At 49.6% G+C, this 19,204-nt stretch overlaps 1 protein-coding gene across 3 annotated transcripts in view; it reads left to right on the top strand.

Annotated features, from left to right (window-relative positions):
• MYO18B (myosin XVIIIB) overlaps window positions 1-19,204 on the top strand; it is a 258,450-nt gene that overhangs the window by 140,304 nt on the left and 98,942 nt on the right. For all 3 annotated transcript variants that reach the window (XM_006938537.5, XM_045041734.1, XM_045041736.1), the window contains 5 exons: window positions 427-550; window positions 1,361-1,561; window positions 6,014-6,124; window positions 10,807-10,911; window positions 17,936-18,088. In XM_006938537.5, the coding sequence (XP_006938599.3) occupies window positions 427-550; window positions 1,361-1,561; window positions 6,014-6,124; window positions 10,807-10,911; window positions 17,936-18,088 (694 nt within the window). The remainder of the gene's footprint in view (window positions 1-426; window positions 551-1,360; window positions 1,562-6,013; window positions 6,125-10,806; window positions 10,912-17,935; window positions 18,089-19,204) is intronic.

Genomic DNA, 19,204 nt, shown 5'->3' with positions numbered 1-19,204 from the left:
GATATATGCATTCACTCCTTCACGGGTCAATGAGTGCGAGACCCCCCCCCCCAACCTAGGTCTTGTAGATTTAACTATTTCCTGGCATATATGGGCAAACCAGATAGGTGCAATTTTTCTATCGCTCTGTAAGTTTTTTTTTAATTCTTTTCCCGTATCTGTATGTACTTTTATTCTATTATTTTTACTTATGCATGTTGTGTTTTATGTAAGTCTCCACTACTTTTGCCGAAACTCCACATGAACCCTAAAAGTTGCTCTCTGGCGTTGCAAATTTCAACCGCACGTCCGCAACCTTACGCAAAAGCACGGAGCAAAACCTCCCGTCGTCTGGGGCCCCCTCCCTCTGCCTCACGGTTCTCAGCAAGCTAACCACCTCTCTCCAGCCCTCCTGGAGATGCCATGACATCTGCTCTGCTTGAACAGGTTTGACATGCAGCTGGCCCAGGCCCTGGGTGAGTCTGTGTTTGAGAAGGGTCTTCGAGAGAAAGTGACCCAGGAGAACACCAGTGTCCGGTGGGAACTGGGCCAGCTTCAGCAGCGGTTGAAGGTAAGGGATGGGGTGGAGTTGGGGGGGGCACATGGAGCCATCTTGGCTCTTAGTTGCTGCCTTCCGGGAACCTCCCCTGCCCCTGCCATTCCCTGCCATGCACCTGCAGTAAATAGTGACGGAGAGAGAACTCTGGGGGGGTATGCTGGTCTGCCCACCAGCTGGGGTCATGGATCCCAGGGTGCCCTAACACAACAAAAAGTAGTTGGGATATTGATAATGAGATCTCCCTAGCACTCTCAAGGTGCCCACCTGGCAGGCGGGAGAGGCTGGGCAAAGAAGGAGGTCGTTGTCGCCCCACCCAGGGGCACGATGCAGGCTTCCAGCACAGAGGGGTTTTATTAAAGTACAACACAGGCACCTTACTCATTTGTTCCTCACCCTTCTGTGGCTCCCTGCTACCCCTAAAAGAGCTCTCAGCCTGGAATTCAGCTCCCTCTTGATCTAGCCCAAAGTTCTTTGGCCTCGGAGCTGACTTTCTAACCTGAACGAGTCATTTCTGGACACCTTGCCTCTCTGCCCCAATGTCTGCATCCCAGCCTCGGCAGATACCCAGCTTACAAATGGACAAACACTCCCTTTATGTGCTTTGAGGCCCAACTCTGGGGGGGGGTGGTAACTGCTCCCCCAAAAGGCCTCCACCCGTGCTGTGTGAGCTGTCCCAGGGAGCAGCCCTTGGTGTCCCATGGCAGGGTCGGGGGGGGGGGTGGCTGCTGGGGCTGCCAGGCCAAGGTAGGGATGTCAGGCGGTTCCCTGGTGGATGGGGCGTGTGGTCACATGACTCTAGATCTCTGCCCCCTTGGTCTCCAGCAAAAAGAGCAGGAAACCTCGCAGCTGAAGCAGGAGGTGGAGACGTTGCAGGCCCATAAGCGGGAGCTCTTGGGGTTGTCCTCTCTGGGAGAAAACTGTGTCGCTGGCTTGAAGGAGAGGCTCTGGAATCTGGAATCCAGCGCCCTGGAGCATGAGAAAATCCAGAGTCAGCAAGAAAACACCATCAAGCAGCTGGAGCAGGTAGGAAAGCCCTGTCCCAGGCCAATGCCCTGTCCCATGCTGGCTCCTGTGCGGTAGGGGGTTGTTGGAAGGCAACACCAACGCCTCACCTCACTTAGCTGCTCCTCATTCTTCTATGGCTCCCGATTACCCCCGAGACTCTCTCAACCTCCAGGTTTGGCATTCGGGTCCTCCATGATGTAGCCCACTCCTCCCATCCTGCAAAGCATCAAGGCCACCTCAGAGAAGCTTGCCCTGATCACCTTCTTGAAAGCAGCCCCACCCCCACCCCACGTCCACTTCCCATGCCCTTAGCTGCTGTCTTCTCCTTTACAGTATCTATCATCTTCTTTGATAGTATTTAAAAAAAAAAATCCTCCATGCTGCTCTCCCCCATTAGAATGTTTCAGGAAGGCAGGTGCTTTGTTGATGTTACTGATCAGGCTTCCCCAGAGCCTAGAATGAGCCCAGGTACTTAGCTGGTGCTCAAGAAATAGCTGTTGGCCTGGTATCTGAGGCTTACTGAGTGCCGTCTGCATACCAGACTCAGCCCTTGGCTCATATCTCAGGAATCTCCCCCAGAACCTTAGATGGTCAGATGTCAGTATATCCCCACTTCACAGATGTGGAAGCTGAGGCTCAGAGACAGAGAGAGAGGGTGCCAGGGAACTGGGGCCTGTGCCCTATGACTCCGTCGCACCCAGAACACCTGTTACGTGCACAGCCTCGAGGAAGATTGCAGCACTAGCTCTTTGGGAACCACAAAACAACTAAGGGGAAGTAGGCAGAAATATCAAATACTCTATCTAGTTCCAGCACCCTTTGTGAGGTATCAGATGAGGATTTTATTTGTTGGCTTGTCTGTTGATATGCCCACCCTATTCCACAAAGGAATTGATTCAAGCAGCATATAGAATGTCTGCATAATAAAACAGAAACATTATATACATTTTTCATGTTTATTTATTTTTGAGAGAGAGAGACAGAGCATGAGCAGGGGGAAGGGAGAGAGAGAGGGGGAGACACAGAATCCGAATCAGGCTCCAGGCTCTGAGCTGTCAGCACAGAGCCTGGGGCGGGGGCTGGAACCCATGAACCCCAAGATCATGGCCTGAGCCGAAGTCGGATGCTCAACTGACTGAGCCACCCGGGCACCCCTAAAACAGAAACATTATAAATAAAGCAATCCAAGCCAGAGAAACACACACTAAAGCAGACACTAAGGAGTTTGGGGGACAGCAAATGCATAAACACAACCACAAAGCATACGATCTTACAGCCTTCATGGTTCCTGCTCTAAAATTCCTGGTGGCCAGAGAGAAAAAGGAAATGTGAGCTGCCTGCTCTTTATTATCCCAAGGCAGAAACAAACCAGCTTTTCAAGGGGGAAGCAAAGCTGTTTCCTGATGCTTCTCTGGGAAGCGATGTCTCCTGGGGCATTTCTCAGGCTGCCGTGATTTCAAAGTGGTTATAAGTTGGGGACCCCCTTTTCAAGAAAGTGTGACTAGGTAGCATGAATATATACTTTTTTGAAACTTTTATTTACTTATTTTTGATGCGGGGGGTGGGGGGGAGAGAGCGAGGGAGGGGCAGAGAGAGAGGGAGAGAGAGAGAGAATCCCAAGCAGGCTCCATGCTGTCAGCACAGAACCCGATGCGGGGCTTGAACTCACGAACTATGAGATCATGACCCGAGCTGAAATCAAGAGTTGGACACTGAGCTGCTGAGCTGCCCAGGGGCCCCAGGTATAGCATGAATATGTAAAGCAGATGAACCCTGAGCAGCTCTGGGTAAGTGAGGAACAGGAGTGGTGGTTCGGGGGGCAAGGAGGAGAGGGAGCACCGGGGAGCCTACCCTTGCTTCTCACTTACCCTCACTCCCTTGGCGTGGAGCCCAGGCTTGTGGTGGGCATGGAGGGACAGAGTCCGAAGCAATTCAGGAAGCAGAGTCCCTTCACTCACTCAGTTGGCAGGAATTTATCAAGCGCCTACTTTGCATCATGCGATGTAGCTGTAGACAAGACAGATGTGGTCTCTGCCTTCTGGAAGTTTGGAGTCGTGCTGAGTGTTAAGAGGAAGTTTAACTTGCCGATCTGGTTTTGGGAGCGGGGGTGGGGTGGGGGAGGAACAATCAGGGAAGACTTCCTGGAGGAAGTAGCATTTACCGGAGGAAGTGACATTTATGGAAGGGTGAGTGCAAGTTGGCACGGAGAGAGTTCCGGGCAGGAGGAGCAGCCAGTACAAAAGCCCAGAGGCAGGAAAGGTCTGTGGCTGAAGTATGGTCGCATCCACATGGGGTCCTCAAGGCAGCTCAGTCGATGTGAACTTAGGCAAGCTCCCTGTTTTCTCTAGACTTCAGTCTCCTCATCTGTACCCCGAAACGGGAGGCTTTTCAACGCGCTGGCTTTCCCCAGCTCCAGCGAGGAACCCATGGAGTTTCACGAAGGAGGTGGGATGTCTGTGTAGATTGTTAAGGGATATGGAAGATCGCGCAGCTCCCATAGCCACCCAGCGTCAGGAATAAAGTGGGCACTTTGGAAAATGGTGTCGGTTCTTTAAGATGTCACCGGCACCCCTCGGCGCTCAGCAGCGGAAATGTGCTCCTGTGACCGCAGGGACCCGAAAGTTAATGCAACTTTCCTAATTCGCCACCCTCAACCTACACAGGAGGCAAGGCTGACTCAACACTTCCATCCGTCTTTAGCTTCGCCCAGAACCCCACGCGGCGTTGTGCCCTTGCAGACATCCAGGAGATATTTATGGATTACAATATAGCACTTTCCCCGGGGAATTTTATGTTCACTCATATAGCCTTGACATAAATGGTATTGCAGATGTCAGGAGTGTCCAAGAGGCTAGGGGAAAAAAAAGAAAAGGAAATATTATATTTACTTGCTTAAGCTCCTCGTTTTGGATTATCTCCCCATAACCTGTCATTTTAAAAGGAGGCGAGGAAGGAGGTTGACATTTAATGTGAGCTTACTTTATGCCAGGAGCTGTAATAAGGGCTCTGTGGTACACTATCCTTTTGCCTCACCACCACAGTAGAGAAAGCTGGAAAGTATAGATTCTTGGAGCCTGGACCCTGGAGATTCTGATGCGGTAGGTCAAGGGGGAAGCCCTAAAAATGCAAATTTTTTTTACAAATTGCATTGTTCAATTCTAACACACCACAGAATTTGAGAAGCAGGGGCTTGGGTCAATCCCTTGTGGATCAAAGATCAAAAAAGGAAAATCTCGAACTGCAACAGGAACCCGTGACGGCTGCTTCCAATTCTAGAACCTTCTAGACAGCACCATGCAGCTTAGACATCATGCGCCGCCGCTCTTTGTCGGCTGCGAGCAAGTTTTGGAGGCTCTTATTGAAAAGACTCACCTCCTTCGCGGGACACAGCTGTTCGTTACGTCTTCCAGGAGGGAGGGGGGCCGTCCTCTCTGTTTTCAAAAGAGAAAGTCAGATTCGTGCACCAGGCCATGTGCTAGGTGCTTTACGCGGGCCATCTCACTGAATTCTCATAGCGCATTTTAAGGTGATTGTTTTCCGCAGAGAAGAGTGATCAGAGGCAAAGTGAATTGTCCAAGGTGACATTCTGGGCAAGTGATCTCCCCCTGGAGGCTTTCATACCTTCATACATAAACTCGTTTTACCATCCAGCCGCCCACCTACCCACTCATTCAAAACACCATCACGGATGCTTACTCCAGGGAGGACACATATGCTTCATTTTTTTTTTTTTTTTACTTTTTTATGTTATTTTATTTTTGAGAGAGAGAGACAGAACATGAGTGGGGGAGGGCCAGAAACAGGGCGAGGCACAGAATCCGAAGCAGCTTCCAGGCTCCGAGCCATCAGCACAGAGCCGGGTGGGGGGCTCGAACTCCCGAGCCCTGAGATCATGACTTGAGCCGAAGTCAGACACCTAACAGACTGAGCCACCCAGGTGCCCCCCCCCCCCGTTTAAAATTTTTTTTATGATATCTGCCTCATCTTAAAAGTGTTGAGAAGCGGGTTCTTAGGTGGCTCAGTCGGTTAAGCATCTGACGCTTGATTTTAGCTCAGATCGTGACCTCACGGTGTGTGGGATCGAGCCCCGTGCAAGGCTCTGGGCCGACGGTGCGGAATCTGCTCCGGATTCTCTCTCTCCGTCTCTCTCTGCCCTTCCCCTGCTTGTGCTTTCTCTCTCTTTCTCTCAAGTAAATAAACTTAAACAATTGTCAAGAAGGATTCCGAAGCATTCTTCCATCTAAACTCGGCAGAAAGTAGCCTGACGGATTAGTGATGTTTGTAGTGACCACAGGAGGGGATAGAGGCGGCATGTGGGCTATTTATCTACCGTTTCTGACCTCCCTGGGGACCTGTGGGGGGCTACTGGACTCTCACCCCTGCATCCCAGAAAGGAAGAATGCAGCTGGAGTACCACAGATGACATGGTTGGTGTGGGTCACCCTCATGTGCTGTCCTTGCTGTCCCCAGCTCCGCCAGCGGTTTGAGCTGGAGATCGAGAGGATGAAACAGATGCACCAGAAGGACCGTGAGGACCAGGAGGAGGAGCTGGAAGATGTCCGCCAGTCCTGCCAGAAGCGGGTCAGTGCCCCTTGGGCCCTGGCAGGTCCAGTCTTGGGTGCCATTTTCCTTTGAGTGGGGGGGGGGCGGTGCACTCCAGAGCCTGGGGACCGACTTTTTGTATCCACCTAAGACCTTAGCTGTCAAGGCTGCTAGAGCAGAAGTACCTCTCTTAAATATGGTTCTGGAGCTTCCAGAAGCCTCTGGAACTGTCAAGCATAATCACCCCCAGATTTCTGCCCAAAGCCCACAGTTCCATGTGACTTAGGCCTTGGGGAAGGCCTTCCATGTTTCAAGAAGGGGACCAGTCCTTTCTGGCTGTCTCCTTTGCAGACAATTTCCTAACGCGTCATCCGAGCTCCTGCAGACCTTTCAAACAGTGGATAAGAAAGCAATAAACCCTTGAACTCTTACCATCCAGAAACCATCATTACCACTATTTTACAAGCCAATTCGTATCTCTCTGTCATGGGACACACACACGTAACATATTTGTTGAGATACCGTTTCACCCGAAGGGGGCCGTGCTTTCTTGAAGCCTTTCACAAGCGTTTTGTCCTTGGCCTCTTTCCTCTTCCCATGTCAGTAAATACCGGTCTGATGTACATAGTTAAGAGCTTCAAAGCAGTCCACGTTAGGCACGTGCTGTAATTTGTTCAACAAGCCTCCTGTGGCTGGGCATTCAGGATTTTCAGATCTTCTGTTCTTACAACCAGTGCTGAGATACACACCCTTACAGATGCATTGACTGACGTGAATGTAAGAGGAGTCCTTTCAGTGGAGTGGCTGGAAAGCTGTGGGGTATGGCTCAGTTAATGGGTTTTCTCGCTGCGGGACCCTTACAGATCTTTCACGGCTTTGTGTACATTTGACTCTCCGAGAAAGGGCTGAGGAGCATTTCCTAAAACTGACTCCTGCTATTAGCTCCCAGGGCGGTCTGTCTACGGAGACCTCCAGACTGTAGGGCTTGAGGGTCTGGGTGTTGGAATTTGCAGACTCTTTGTCTGAATCTTTGCTTTTCCACCTTAACAACTGTGCCATCTTCGGAAAGTGATTTAAAAGCTTCAACTATTACTAAAATCCACGCTATTCCCTGACTCCTTGCTCTGTATCCAGCGCTGGTCACTCAAGGCCAGTTTATAAGACGCACAAGAAAGCCAATGTCGCTGCTTTCCTTGGAGTCATGGAGGCTTGGGTCAAGTCCCAACGTCATCAACTACCGAGTGTGGGGCATTGGAGAAACCCTGTAACCTTGCTAGGAAGCGTCACTGTCCTCATCTGTAAAACAGGAGACTATGGCTGCTTGTAGGGTCACCATGAAGGCTCAGGGAGATCTCAGATGGGGAAGTGTTGCATGATTTGGTAATGTAATCCTTGTAATGGACTCGTAACAAGCAATACTGGTGAGTGTGGATTTCTAGGCAGTGGCCCTTTGGAGGAGCCCGTGAACCAGCCAGGTGGTTGACTTGCTCTTGGGTGTGATTAATCCATCCAAGAGAAGCAGGGGGTGGGGACTTGGCATCCCACAGAGCTCACAGCTAAGAGCATCGCCCGGGGCAGGGCTGAAGGGTGCCTCGGTGATTGGCAGAGCTTTGGCAGGAGACGGGAGGCTAGCTGAGCACATCCTTGGGCGGATCTGACCGCCGTGGTGCCCTGACCTTACTCCAGGGGGGTGTTTGAGAACTGAGCCCATTCTTCACCCCCCGTGGGTGATGTTACTGTATCTGCTGCCTGTCTTTGTCTCCAAATACGCTTTTTGTGGGTCTCGTGAAAGCTCAGTCCCTCTGGGGGTTCACATCTCGAGGAGCCAAGTGCATTCCTTCCCGAACTCCCCAGGGCTGGAAAGAGTCCAATGATTTTGGACTCCTCCGGACCTCGATGTCCCATAACCTCCCTGAGACTCAGTTTTCTCATCTGTAAAATCAAAGCAACGATAGAAAATGTTCTACCTTCCTGTGCTATTGTGAAGAAGAGATAAAAGAATGAGAAGTACCCTGTAAACTGGAAAGTGCTGGGGGTTCGCATTGAGGGACCAGTTTTTCCTCCTTTTCCATGATCCACATATCTGGGAGAAACGGATGGGAGTCTTTGAACACCCAGTGGGTGCCACACGCCAGGCTGGGTTCTTTATGCCCCACTTCTTTGCCCCTCTCTAGGGCTCTGTAACATCGATTGTCCTGGTTTGCAGATGAGGAAACCAGAGCTCATGAAGGTGAAGTGCGTTGCCCAAAGTTACCCAGCCGGGAAGTAGCCCAGCTAGGACCTGTCTCCTGCCAAAGCCCAGTCTCTTAACCAAAATGCTAGATTTGAATTTTTTTTTTTCTTTTGCAAACATTTGGACCCTGGAAAGCCATTTTAGGAAGCATTGATAGAAGGTAGCCTTGGGCAATGCTGCTGCCTCCATTAGAGCTTCCTGCACACGAACTTGCCAAAGGCTCTGATAAGTCTTGCACTGAAGAAATGAATCACTCAGTGATTCTGGCGTGGACTTTCCTCCGTCCTTTACCTACATACCCATCACACTTGTGAACGCCAAGGGGAAGCATCCTACAGAGCACACTCCAGGAAACTTGGCCTTGCTTGATATATAGTTCTTATTATTTTGTGTATTTTTATTTTTTCTTTATTTTTTATTAAAACTAAAAAAAATGTAATGCTTTGTTATTCTTGAGAGAGAGAGAGAGAGATACAGAGCACGGGTAAGGGAGGGGCAGAGAGAGACACAGAATCAGAAACAGGTTCCAGGCTCTGAGCTGTCACCACACGGCCTGATGCAGGGGCTCGAACCTACAGATTGCGAGATCATGACCTGAGCCAAAGTTGGAGGCCCAACCGACTGAGCCACCCTGGCGCCCCTCTTTTGTGTATTTTTCAAATATGAATTTTTCAAAATGAGTTTTAGCTTTGCCTGCCTTCCCTCTATAAGCAGATACAAACAGAGTGCCTTGTTTCTCTCACTGTTAAAAGAAAGTTCTGAAATGAACTTGCTTTCTACGTAAGTGACCATCAATCAGTGCTTTTTCCCCTCCGTGGGTCAGGAGATGGAAACCCTCAGTCCCTTCCCATGCGCCCTCAGGTGAAGGTTGCACAATTTCTGGCGCATTCTAAAAGTGTCGCAAAGCGTCATGGGTGCCCTGACCCAGGGCCCCAGTGAGGCGGAGATGTGACCCAGACCCTCCTGAGGCTTTTCCGTGGATAGATTTATAAAGGGAGAGGGTGAGGTCAGAGAAAGGTGTTTTTATCCTTATGACAGGCACTCACATGGACTTCACGTGTAGGGCCTGCTCTGTCTCTCTCACCGTGGCAGGAAATCAATCGTTTTAGCGACCCACGTGGGAAAGCTGATGGCTGTCTGGGGTGGCAGAAAAGCTGGGGCCAGAAGATAGAACACTAACTGCTCTCAGCAGCAACTGACTTAGGAGCACGCGCCTCACAGCTTCTCTCTGACTCAGTTTACCCAGCTGTGAAGTAGGGTCACTGACAGCATGGAAAGGAAGGACGAAGGGAAGGGTGAGACAATATGTAGGACAGAGACTGGTAGGGAAGAAGGTGTGCAAAGCGGTTGCCGTGGGGTATTCACTTCGGCGGGGAGCACCTGCCTTTGCGGGGGGATTAGGGAAGTCAGAGCCAACTGTAAATTGAATGAGTTGCTTGCAGCCAGATGTCTTAGTCCATTTGGACTAGTATAACAGAATACCATAGACCGTGGGCTGACAACAAGATTTACTTGTCACAGTTCTGGAGGTTGGGAAGTCCAAGATCAAGGTGCCAGCAGATTGGGCGTCGGGGGAGGACCCTCTTCCGGGCTTACGGACAATGGGACAATGGTCTTCTTGCCGTGTCCTCACGAGGTGGAGGGAGAGGAAGCAGGCTGTCTGCAGTCTCTTCTTATTTTTTTAATGTTTATTTATTTATTTTTGAGAGAGAGCACGCATGTGCTAGTGGGGGAGGGACAGTGAGAGGGGGACAGAGGATCTGAGGTGGGCTCTGAGCTGACCGCAGAGAGCCGACGCGGGGCTCGAACTTGCGAGCGGTGAGATCATGACCTGAGCCGAAGTCAGACGCTTAACCGACTGAGCCAGCCAGGCACTCCTCTGCTGTCTTTCCTTATAAAGGGCACCAATCCCAGCATGGGGGCTCCGCCTTCATGACCTTGGTCTAAACCTAATTATCTCCCAAAGGCCACGTCTTCAACGGGCACTGCACCAGGGCATTAGGATTTCAACATAGGAAGTTTGGAGAGACACGAACTTGTAGTCCAAACTTCTTTTTACAAGAACGGATTCCCAGCCTATTTGATAAAGAAGGTGGATACATTTCAATACATCAGACATAATGTTGTACAGAGGCCTTAAAATCCGAATGCCGAGATCTGCGAACATTCGAGCAAGGTCATGGCATAGGAGGAAGCACCTGTTAAGGAGTGGGCAGGGAACTGGGGGTAGGGGCTTCACATCAAGGGGCAGGGGGTTTCCCATAAGCGGCCAGCTCGCCCCATAACTGTCAGGCTCCCAAGCTCCTAGGATTCTGGGTTCTCTGACAGGGACGCGCCCTCCTGATGGCCAGGGCAGCCTTTGTGGAGCCGGATGGCGGCCGTGCACTTGACATTCCTCCCCTCCTCCGGGTGGGGGTCCCTGCCTTGTGAGCTTGGTCTGGATAGAGCTCATTTATCCCATGTGTGTATCCGCCCTTTGTGTCCACAGCTCCGCCAGCTGGAAATGCAGCTGGAACAAGAATACGAGGAGAAGCAGATAGCCCTTCATGAGAAGCAGGATTTGGAAGGCTTGATTGGAACCCTCTGCGATCAGGTAAGGGGGAAACACCCGCAAACAAAACGTGTTTGAGGCAACACATTCCCTGCCCTCCGGGCCCTATTAGAGAGGTGGATTCAGGGGCAGGGACAGCTCAGTAGTCTTCCGGAAAAGCCAGACCCTAGTCATTTCAGCCAGCCTCCCCCGATCCTCCCAAGCACCCTCTTGCCTATCAGTTCAGGCCCTGTCCACACTCACCGGCTCTTCAAAGGACAGCTTCTGGGGTCCACACGCAGCAGAGTTCTTGGAAGAACCATGAGAATACATGGAGTGGGCCCGGCCAGAAGTGACAGATGAGGTGGCCTTGCCTTCAGCAGGCTGTCGGGGAGACGGGGGAGGCAGGCCTTGCTTCAGTGGGGTGAATGAGAACGGTCACTGTGTTCACAGCCAGCCTCGTGAGGATGAGACTTTTGCCAGAGGCGGCAGGCTCCGAGTCGGGCAAATGTAGCTTTTAACCCTAGCTGGGCCACTTCTGTCTGCCTGGCTTTGGGTGAGCTGATTAACCGCTACTGAAAGGCAGAGCCTTGTGCGCATGTTGCCACAGTTGGACATCAAGGTTCTCGGCTGTAGCGCTGTGGACGTTTCAAGCCATATCAGCCTTTGTCGCAGGTGAGGCTGTCTCGCGCGTTGTAGGATGTGGAACAGCATCCCTTGGCCTCCACCTGCTGAACGACGGCAGCCTCCCATCCCCCCTCCCTTGTGACAACCGGAAATGTCTATACACCTTACCAAATGTCCCTTGAGCACCAAGTCGGAAAACCACAGCTGTAAACAAAGCAGGCAGGGCCCTGCACCAGCTCCCTGATTTCCCAGCTGGGAAGCATCTTCCTGTCTGTACCGCTGCTGCGTGAAACCTCAGCATTGGAAGGGGATGCCTGTGGCTTCTATGATGTCTTTGAAAGTATCACAGGAGTGGGTTTTAATGGATTTGCTTAATACGCATTCATTGCCTTTTAATTAGCGATGCTCTCGCCGTCAATCACCAGAGTTTCCCTTTCTGTTCACGAAGGAATGCGGGCCGGTCTCCAAATGGCCCACTAGGGCATCCAGGCCTTAGACAAATAGGAGCTCGTTGGGTATTTTTAAAAAATTGATTAAATGAGTGAATCCTAGCGCAGGATCACCATAGCTTGAGCATCCGGGTGGGGAGCTGAAGGAGGCAACAGAAAGCTTCATCATCGTCCTTGTCTGCATTTTCTAGTTTCTCAGCCGAGCAAACTGGGGCCATCGAGTGCAGAGCCATCGGGGTTATTCTTTCGTTAGCATTAGTGCCAGAGTGCCCAGCCCAGTATTTGATTCTAGAATGAGAGTGGGAGAAGGCGGCGTTCTATTCAGCAGGGTCCACTGGAGCTGACAAAGTAGGTAAACCAGGAAGGAAAGATTTTTATAGATATTGCTGAAATGAAACATTTTCTGTGCAAAGGGAAGGTGATTTGAGATGAATAAAATGCTAATTTTGTGTGAGTCACCACGCTGGGACCTCTAAATAAATGATCACATTTGGTAATCTTTAATGTTTTATTAAGACACTTGCCAAACACATGGAAAAAAGTAGAATGAATAATAGAATTCATGCTCATGCACCAAGCACCCACGGTTCACATAAATTAAAATTTTGCTGTATTACATTCAGATATTTTTAAGGACAGGAAACCCACGCCAAAAACAGCTGGTGGCCCCTTGGTTTCCATTCCCAAAGTCCCGCCCCTCCCACCTTCCTTCTTCCTTGCCTCCCAGAGGAAACCATCATCCTGAGGCTGGAATGTAGAATTCCACTGTATGTGTATTTAAACTTAACCACAGGGGCGCCTGGGTGGCTCAGTTGGCTCAGGTCATGATCTTGTGATTCGTGGGTTTGAGCCCCACGTCGGGCTCTGTGCTGCCAGCTCAGAGACTGGAGCCTGCTTCAGAATCTGTGTCTCCCTCTTTCTCTGCTCCTCCCCCACTCATTCTCTCTCTCTCTCTCTCTCTCTCTCTCTCTCTCTCTCTCTGTCACTAATAAATAGACATTAAATTTTTTTTAAAAGTTAACCACACACAGTACATATGATTTTGCATTTTACTTTGTTGCCTTCTTTTATGAGATCAGTCTATGATGATCCATGTAGCTCTAATTCATTTATCTTAACTGCTACCCCATATTTTTTTTTATTTTTAATTCTATTCTTCTGCTGGTGGGTATGTAGTTGTTTTCATACAAAGAAACAAAACTTCAGTGCCTAGTCTTATATCTGTCTTGCTGTGCACGTGGGCAAGAGTGTCTCCAGGGTATGCATATATTTTGAGATTACGTTTTTAGGTGCATCTCAGCTTATTATTGTTTTCTTTCCTTAGCAGATTGTTTTGATTATTAAATGGTTCCTCTTTCCTCAATGAATGGGTTTTGCCTTATGTTATTTTGCTTGATTTCTTTTAGTTAGCCTGCAAGACCTTTTTTTTTCATCCCTTCAGGTTCACCTTTTCCAAATGTGTATATGAATGTGTTTTGTTTTCAGTGTTTTTAGTCTCAAACTTTTTATACGAGAATCTAATTCATTTACATCTATTGGAATAACTAATATATATGAAGTTACTTCTATTCTCCTATTTTGTGTTTAACATTTGTTGGCTTTTTGTCCCCTTCATTGCGTCTTCTTTTTGAAAAAAATTTTTAAATGTCTGTTTATTTTTGAGAGAGAGAGGGAGAGAGAGAGAGAGAGAGAGAGAGAGAGAGAGAGAGAGAGAGAGAGAGGCAGGGCAGAGTGGGGGAGGGCAGAGAGAGAGAGAGAGACACACAGAATCCAAAGCATGGTCCAGGCTCTGAGCTGTCAGCACAGAGCCTGACGTGGTGTTTCAACTCCTGAACCATGAGATCATGACCTGAGCTGAAGTCGGATGCTTAACCGACTGAGCCACACAGGTGCCCCTCTTTGCTTCTTCTTATAATCTTTTCCTGCTCTTGGATACATTGGTAATGTTTTCTATGATCCCTTTTGTTCTAATGTTTGTTCTAAAGCTACAAACCATATTTCTATTCTTGTGGTAGATAACTAGTCATAATTTTTTCTAACATAGGGTATTTGATTTTTACAACAATGCTGTGGGATAAGTATTATTAGTTCCTTCTTATAAATGATAGAAGTGAGGCTTAAAAGCTAAAGGAAATTTCCCAAGATCATATAGCTTGTTAGTGGCCTAAGTGGGTTTGAAATGGGATCCATATTATTTGAAAGCCCTGTATTTTTGAAACCTAGTGCTATGATGCTTAAAAATGATTAAGGTCCAGGGGTGCCTGGGTGGCTCAGTCAGTCAAGCGTCCAACTTCAGCTCAGGTCACGATCTCAGAGCTTATGAGTTCGAGCCCTGCATCAGGCTCTGTGCTGACAGCTCAGAGCCTGGAGCCTGCTTCAGATTCTGTGTCCCCCTCTTTCTCTGCCCCTCCCCTGCTCATGCCCTCTCTCTCTCTCTCTCTCTCTCAAAAATACATTAACATTAAAATAGTTAAAAATGATGAAGGTCCAAAAAAATGATAAATATCCAGTTAATTAGAATCATACTTTTGTTGACCATATTGATTTTTTTTAGAATGTCATTCATTCTCTCTCCTAGTCTCAATTTCCCCTTCTGTAAAGTGGCTTCCATTATCCCCAATGGCATTTACAGATTGCATTTTAAAGGACTCAGGGATCTTTGTCAACAGACATTCTTTTCAAATGTTTATTTATTTTTGAGAGAGAGAAAGAGTGAGCAGGGGAGGGGTAGAGAGAGAGGGGGACAGAGGATCTGAATTGGGCTCTGCACTGACAGCAGAGAGCCCAACGTGGGGCTCGAACTCACGAACTGTGAGACCATGACCTGAGCCGAAGTCGAACGCTTAACCGACTGAACCACCCAGGTGTCCCGACAACAGACATTTAACAACAGCCCCAGACAATTTGGCGTTATGATAAATGTTGAAACAGTTGAGGTTTGAATATAGTTTCCCAAAACAACACTAAACATCATTTAGATTTATTGGTTAATTATTCACCAGCTTTATCCAAATTTGAATCTTTGTGCTACAGAATGCAAACTTGCCGAATGACATTTATTTCCCATTAACCTAATGAGCTTTCTCTCTCTCTCTCTCTCTTGCCCTCCTCTCTTGTAACGATTCATTATGAAGAGGAGGGTGACTTGGTCTGAGATTTTGTTGTGAGTTTTGTTTGCAAAAACCCCTCTGCAAAGGAGATGGGGTGGTCGCATTTTCAAGGTCTTCAGTAAGTTGATAGACTCTGAGCCGTGGTCAGCGCCAACATTAGGGAGTGCCCCTGATGCCAACCTGCTCCACAGGCAAATGAATGCTCTTTATACTCTTGGGATGTATAAAGATCAAGAACAGACATAGAGATAAGAAAGATGCTAATATGCTGCTTGAATGCAATCATGGTAATGAACCTGGGCTCGAGTTAGTGATTTAGGACTCAGGTTCCCCTAGGCTCTGCCGTGCAGTGGTTAGAGACTTGCATTCTAATAGTGAGCTGCCCAGGGTCCTGCACAGCCACTCTGTGACCTTGGGGAGAGCACTACTCTCTCTGTGTCAGTTTCACCCGCTGTACCTCCATTTTCCCGAGACGGTACATACTTAAAGAGTCCCCACCACTCACAAGACATGAGCTGGCCCCAGGCCCCCTGCCCCACCTCCGTGTTTTACACCCTCATGCTAATCACTCAGAACCAGATATACAAGACTTTCTCAGCCCTCTGTCTTTGCTCATGGCATGGCTTCTTCCTGAAATGTCCTTCCCACAACTCACCTGGCTCCCACTTACCTAAGACTCTTGCGGATCCCCTCCCAGCCTGAGCTGGGCGATGCTCCTCCCAAGCACGCTTTCCCTTAAATTAAAAAGCAGAACACATCTCTTGTATCGTACATTTCCTTACAATTACCCCTTTCTGGCCAGGACAGCTGGATTCCTATCCAAACTTCCATTTCATAGCTGTGTGACCTTGGGCTGGTTACTTCCCCCTCTGTAGGCATCAGCTTCATCATCTGTCAAATGGGACTCCTAATACTACATACCTCATAGATGCTTCATGGAGACCAAACGTGTTAATTTCCCTAAAGGGTTTCGAAGCGGGTCTGACACTTAGAAAGCTCCCTTTAAATGTAAGCTATTACTGCATTTTATAAAGGCAATAATAATAACGTCTATTTTTAAGAGATTGTCACAGGAGTTAGATGCAGTAACATGTGACAAAGGGCCTGGCACAATGCCCCGTCCTGATCTCAGCTCAGCAGGTGAGACTATATAATATATATATATATATATATATATATATATATATATATACACACACACACACACATTAGCATTTAAAACTTAACAAAGCAATACATCTGAGAACAAAGAGGCTATATTCGAAGAACCAACTCATTTTTCAAAGAATTCAAAGCTAGTTGCCAAGAAATAGTAATGCGTAATCTAGAGGAGTGCATTCTAGGTCATCAGACAATACTCATAATTCTTTATATTTGTAAAGCACTTGACAGCATGCAAAGTGCTTTCTGATCCATTATCATGCCTGATCCTTGTCTTATCTCAACATGGAGGGTAGAGATTATTTTTTTCACCTTATTTTTACAGACAAGGAGATTCGGGTTCAGAGAGGTCGTATGATTCAGCCATCCCTCCCAATGTCAGCAAATGGCGAGCCAGGGTTTAAAACCGGGGCCACCCCATTCTCAACCCCACCTTCTTTCTAGAATATTCTGGGGAATTCTGAGCATCCCAGGAAATGGTTGTTGAGAGGCACAGGTATCCAGGTGCGTAGAAATTGGGTCCCACGGCTGAAACACACCTACACCCCGTTTTCTTGAAAACTCCCCATCTGATAGATGGTGCTGTGTTCTTTCCACTGGTCTCTGGAGAGTCTGAGAAGGGAGCTGTTAGCTTCTTTTTTTTATTATTATTATTTATTTTGAGAGAGAGAGAGAGAGAGAGCACTAGCAGGGGAGGGGCAGAGAGAGAGAGAGGAAGAAAGAAAGAATCCCAAGCAGGCTTTGCACAGGCAGTGCAGAGCTCAGCGTGGGGCTTGAACTCATGAACCGTGAGCCGAAACCAAGAGTCGGAGGCTTAACCAACGGAGCCACCCAGGCACCCCAAGGGGCTGTTAGTTTCTTCTAGAGTTTCAGAGGTGCTTTACTATCGCTGTTTCATGCCGGTCCTCTGGGGAACCCTGTGCCTCTCTCCGTTTGTTGGCCGCTGGGAGTTGTCACCCTCCTGATGCCGAGTCCAGGAACGTGGCTTCTGCAGGGGCCACTGGACAGCTGCCCGCTCAGAGGGCCTACAAGTTCAGGGATTTGGGGGAAGGAACGTGCTCACTTCTTGGGTAACAACTTTTTGCAGAAAATGACCCCATGTCTTAACCTGGCAGAGGGGACCAGCTCGAGGGGCAGCAAAACTTGACTTAGATCTCCAAAAACAGCACAGCTATATTAAGCACCATTTACTGAAGCATAACATATAGGCAGAGAAGCATACCGGACCCCTCCCGTACAGCTCAATGCATTTTCATAAACTCAGAGAAGTACCACCCACATGAATAGCATTAAGGGGCTCCCGAGTTCTGCCCTATCTAGTCCCTGCCCCTGCAGGGAAACTGCTGTCCTCACTTCTGTCACCAGAGGGCCTCCCCTGACCTGTAGGCTCTCACAAGGTGGGGAGAGGCCATATTGATGGCTTTGGTGCCAACCACGAGACATAGTGACTTTGGATCCTTACAGGCTGTGATGGCAGCTTTGGGCGCAGCTTTGGGCACAGCTTATTAGGCATTCGGCTACACACCTTTCTAATTCCCACAACAGCCCTGTGCGGTTGATGTCGTTCCCATTTTGCAGATGTGGAAACTGAGGTTCGGGGAGGAGAAGGGTCTTGTCCAAGGTCCCACAGTGGGAGAGGCAGAGGCAAGATTTAAACCCAGGGAGTCTGGTTCCGGAGAACTTGGACCCTGGCCACTGCTTTGCCATCTTAGCTCACGAGAGCCTTCCCTTGGCTTCCAGATCGGCCATCGGGACTTTGACGTGGAGAAGCGTCTCCGGAGGGACCTCAAAAGGACTCACGCACTACTGTCCGACGTGCAGCTCCTTCTGGGGAGCATGGAGGATAGCAAGACGTCGGTCAGCAAGGAGGAGCTGGAGAAAGTGCACAGCCAGGTGGGTGTCGTGGGCCCCCTCAGGACCAGGCTGGGGAGGGTGCTGCAGCCAGCCAGGGCATGGGGATGGGGGTGGCCACTGCACTGACGTCCGACCTCCACAGACCTGCATGAAGAAGGGGGACACCGAGGGGCTGAGCATGCCACATGGAGGTGGCTTATAAGTGAGAAGGAGGGGTTTATAAATGACCAAGAAGTCCAGTTCCCTTCTTCAGGGTGGAGGCAGAAGGCAGCCCGAGGGCACGGGCAGATCGGGGGCCGTGGCAGAATGGCCGAGGGCAGCACGCGTGCGCATGTGTGGTGGCCAGGTGGTGCCCACCCAGGCTGGGTATGAAACAACGGGTAGTCGTGCTGATAAAGCAAAGCCTAAACCACCACCACCACCACCAATAGCCATTTGACAGTTAGAATTGTAACGATGCGGATCTCTGGCCGTCTCACCTTCTGGAGCGCCCACCATGTAGCGCTTACTCTGTATGGGATGGGGCACCGAGTTCTATACTGAGGTCTCCAGGATTCTCATCTCCATTTTCCAAGGGAGGGGACTGGGAGACAAGGAGGGCAGGAGACCCACCCCAAGGCAGCTAGAAAGTGTCAGAGCCAGGATTTGAACTCAGGACTCTACCCTCCCTGGCTGCCCCCAGGGAGGAGTGGAGGCAGATGGGAGGTGAGAGCAGGCAGGAGCCAAGGACCTGGGGAGATGGGACGACGGGCTTGGGCGCTGCCCAGTGCAGACAGCGCAGCCCATGGAGGCAGGTGTCGAGAGGCGTGAGGTGTTCAGATTCCGCGGGGTGGGGTGGGGGGAGGTTGGCGGACTTGGGGAGAGAGGTCCCACGGCGGAATATCACAGCAGGGACACGGGACTTGCTACCTGACCCATGCAGGGACAGGGAGCGGGGGAGTGAGCTGGAAATAATGCAGGGGAGCTGAGAGCCCCACTGGGGGTGTGGTGCCCTTGCATTTGGTGTCACTTCTAAGTCCATCGTTTCCTGCTAATAAACGGCATGTGCTGAATCCAGGTGTGGAGAGACGGAAGGCATTTCCTGCTGCCCTCACCACCTCACCTTCTCAGAGTGTTGCCCTCTGTTCTTTCTCCTTCTCTGGCCTTCTATCACGT

This window comes from Felis catus, chromosome D3 (assembly GCF_018350175.1).
Source record: "Felis catus isolate Fca126 chromosome D3, F.catus_Fca126_mat1.0, whole genome shotgun sequence".
Lineage (NCBI taxonomy): Eukaryota > Metazoa > Chordata > Mammalia > Carnivora > Felidae > Felis > Felis catus.
The sequence above is the reverse complement of the archived record's forward strand: the minus strand, read 5'-3'. Positions and strand labels throughout refer to the sequence as shown.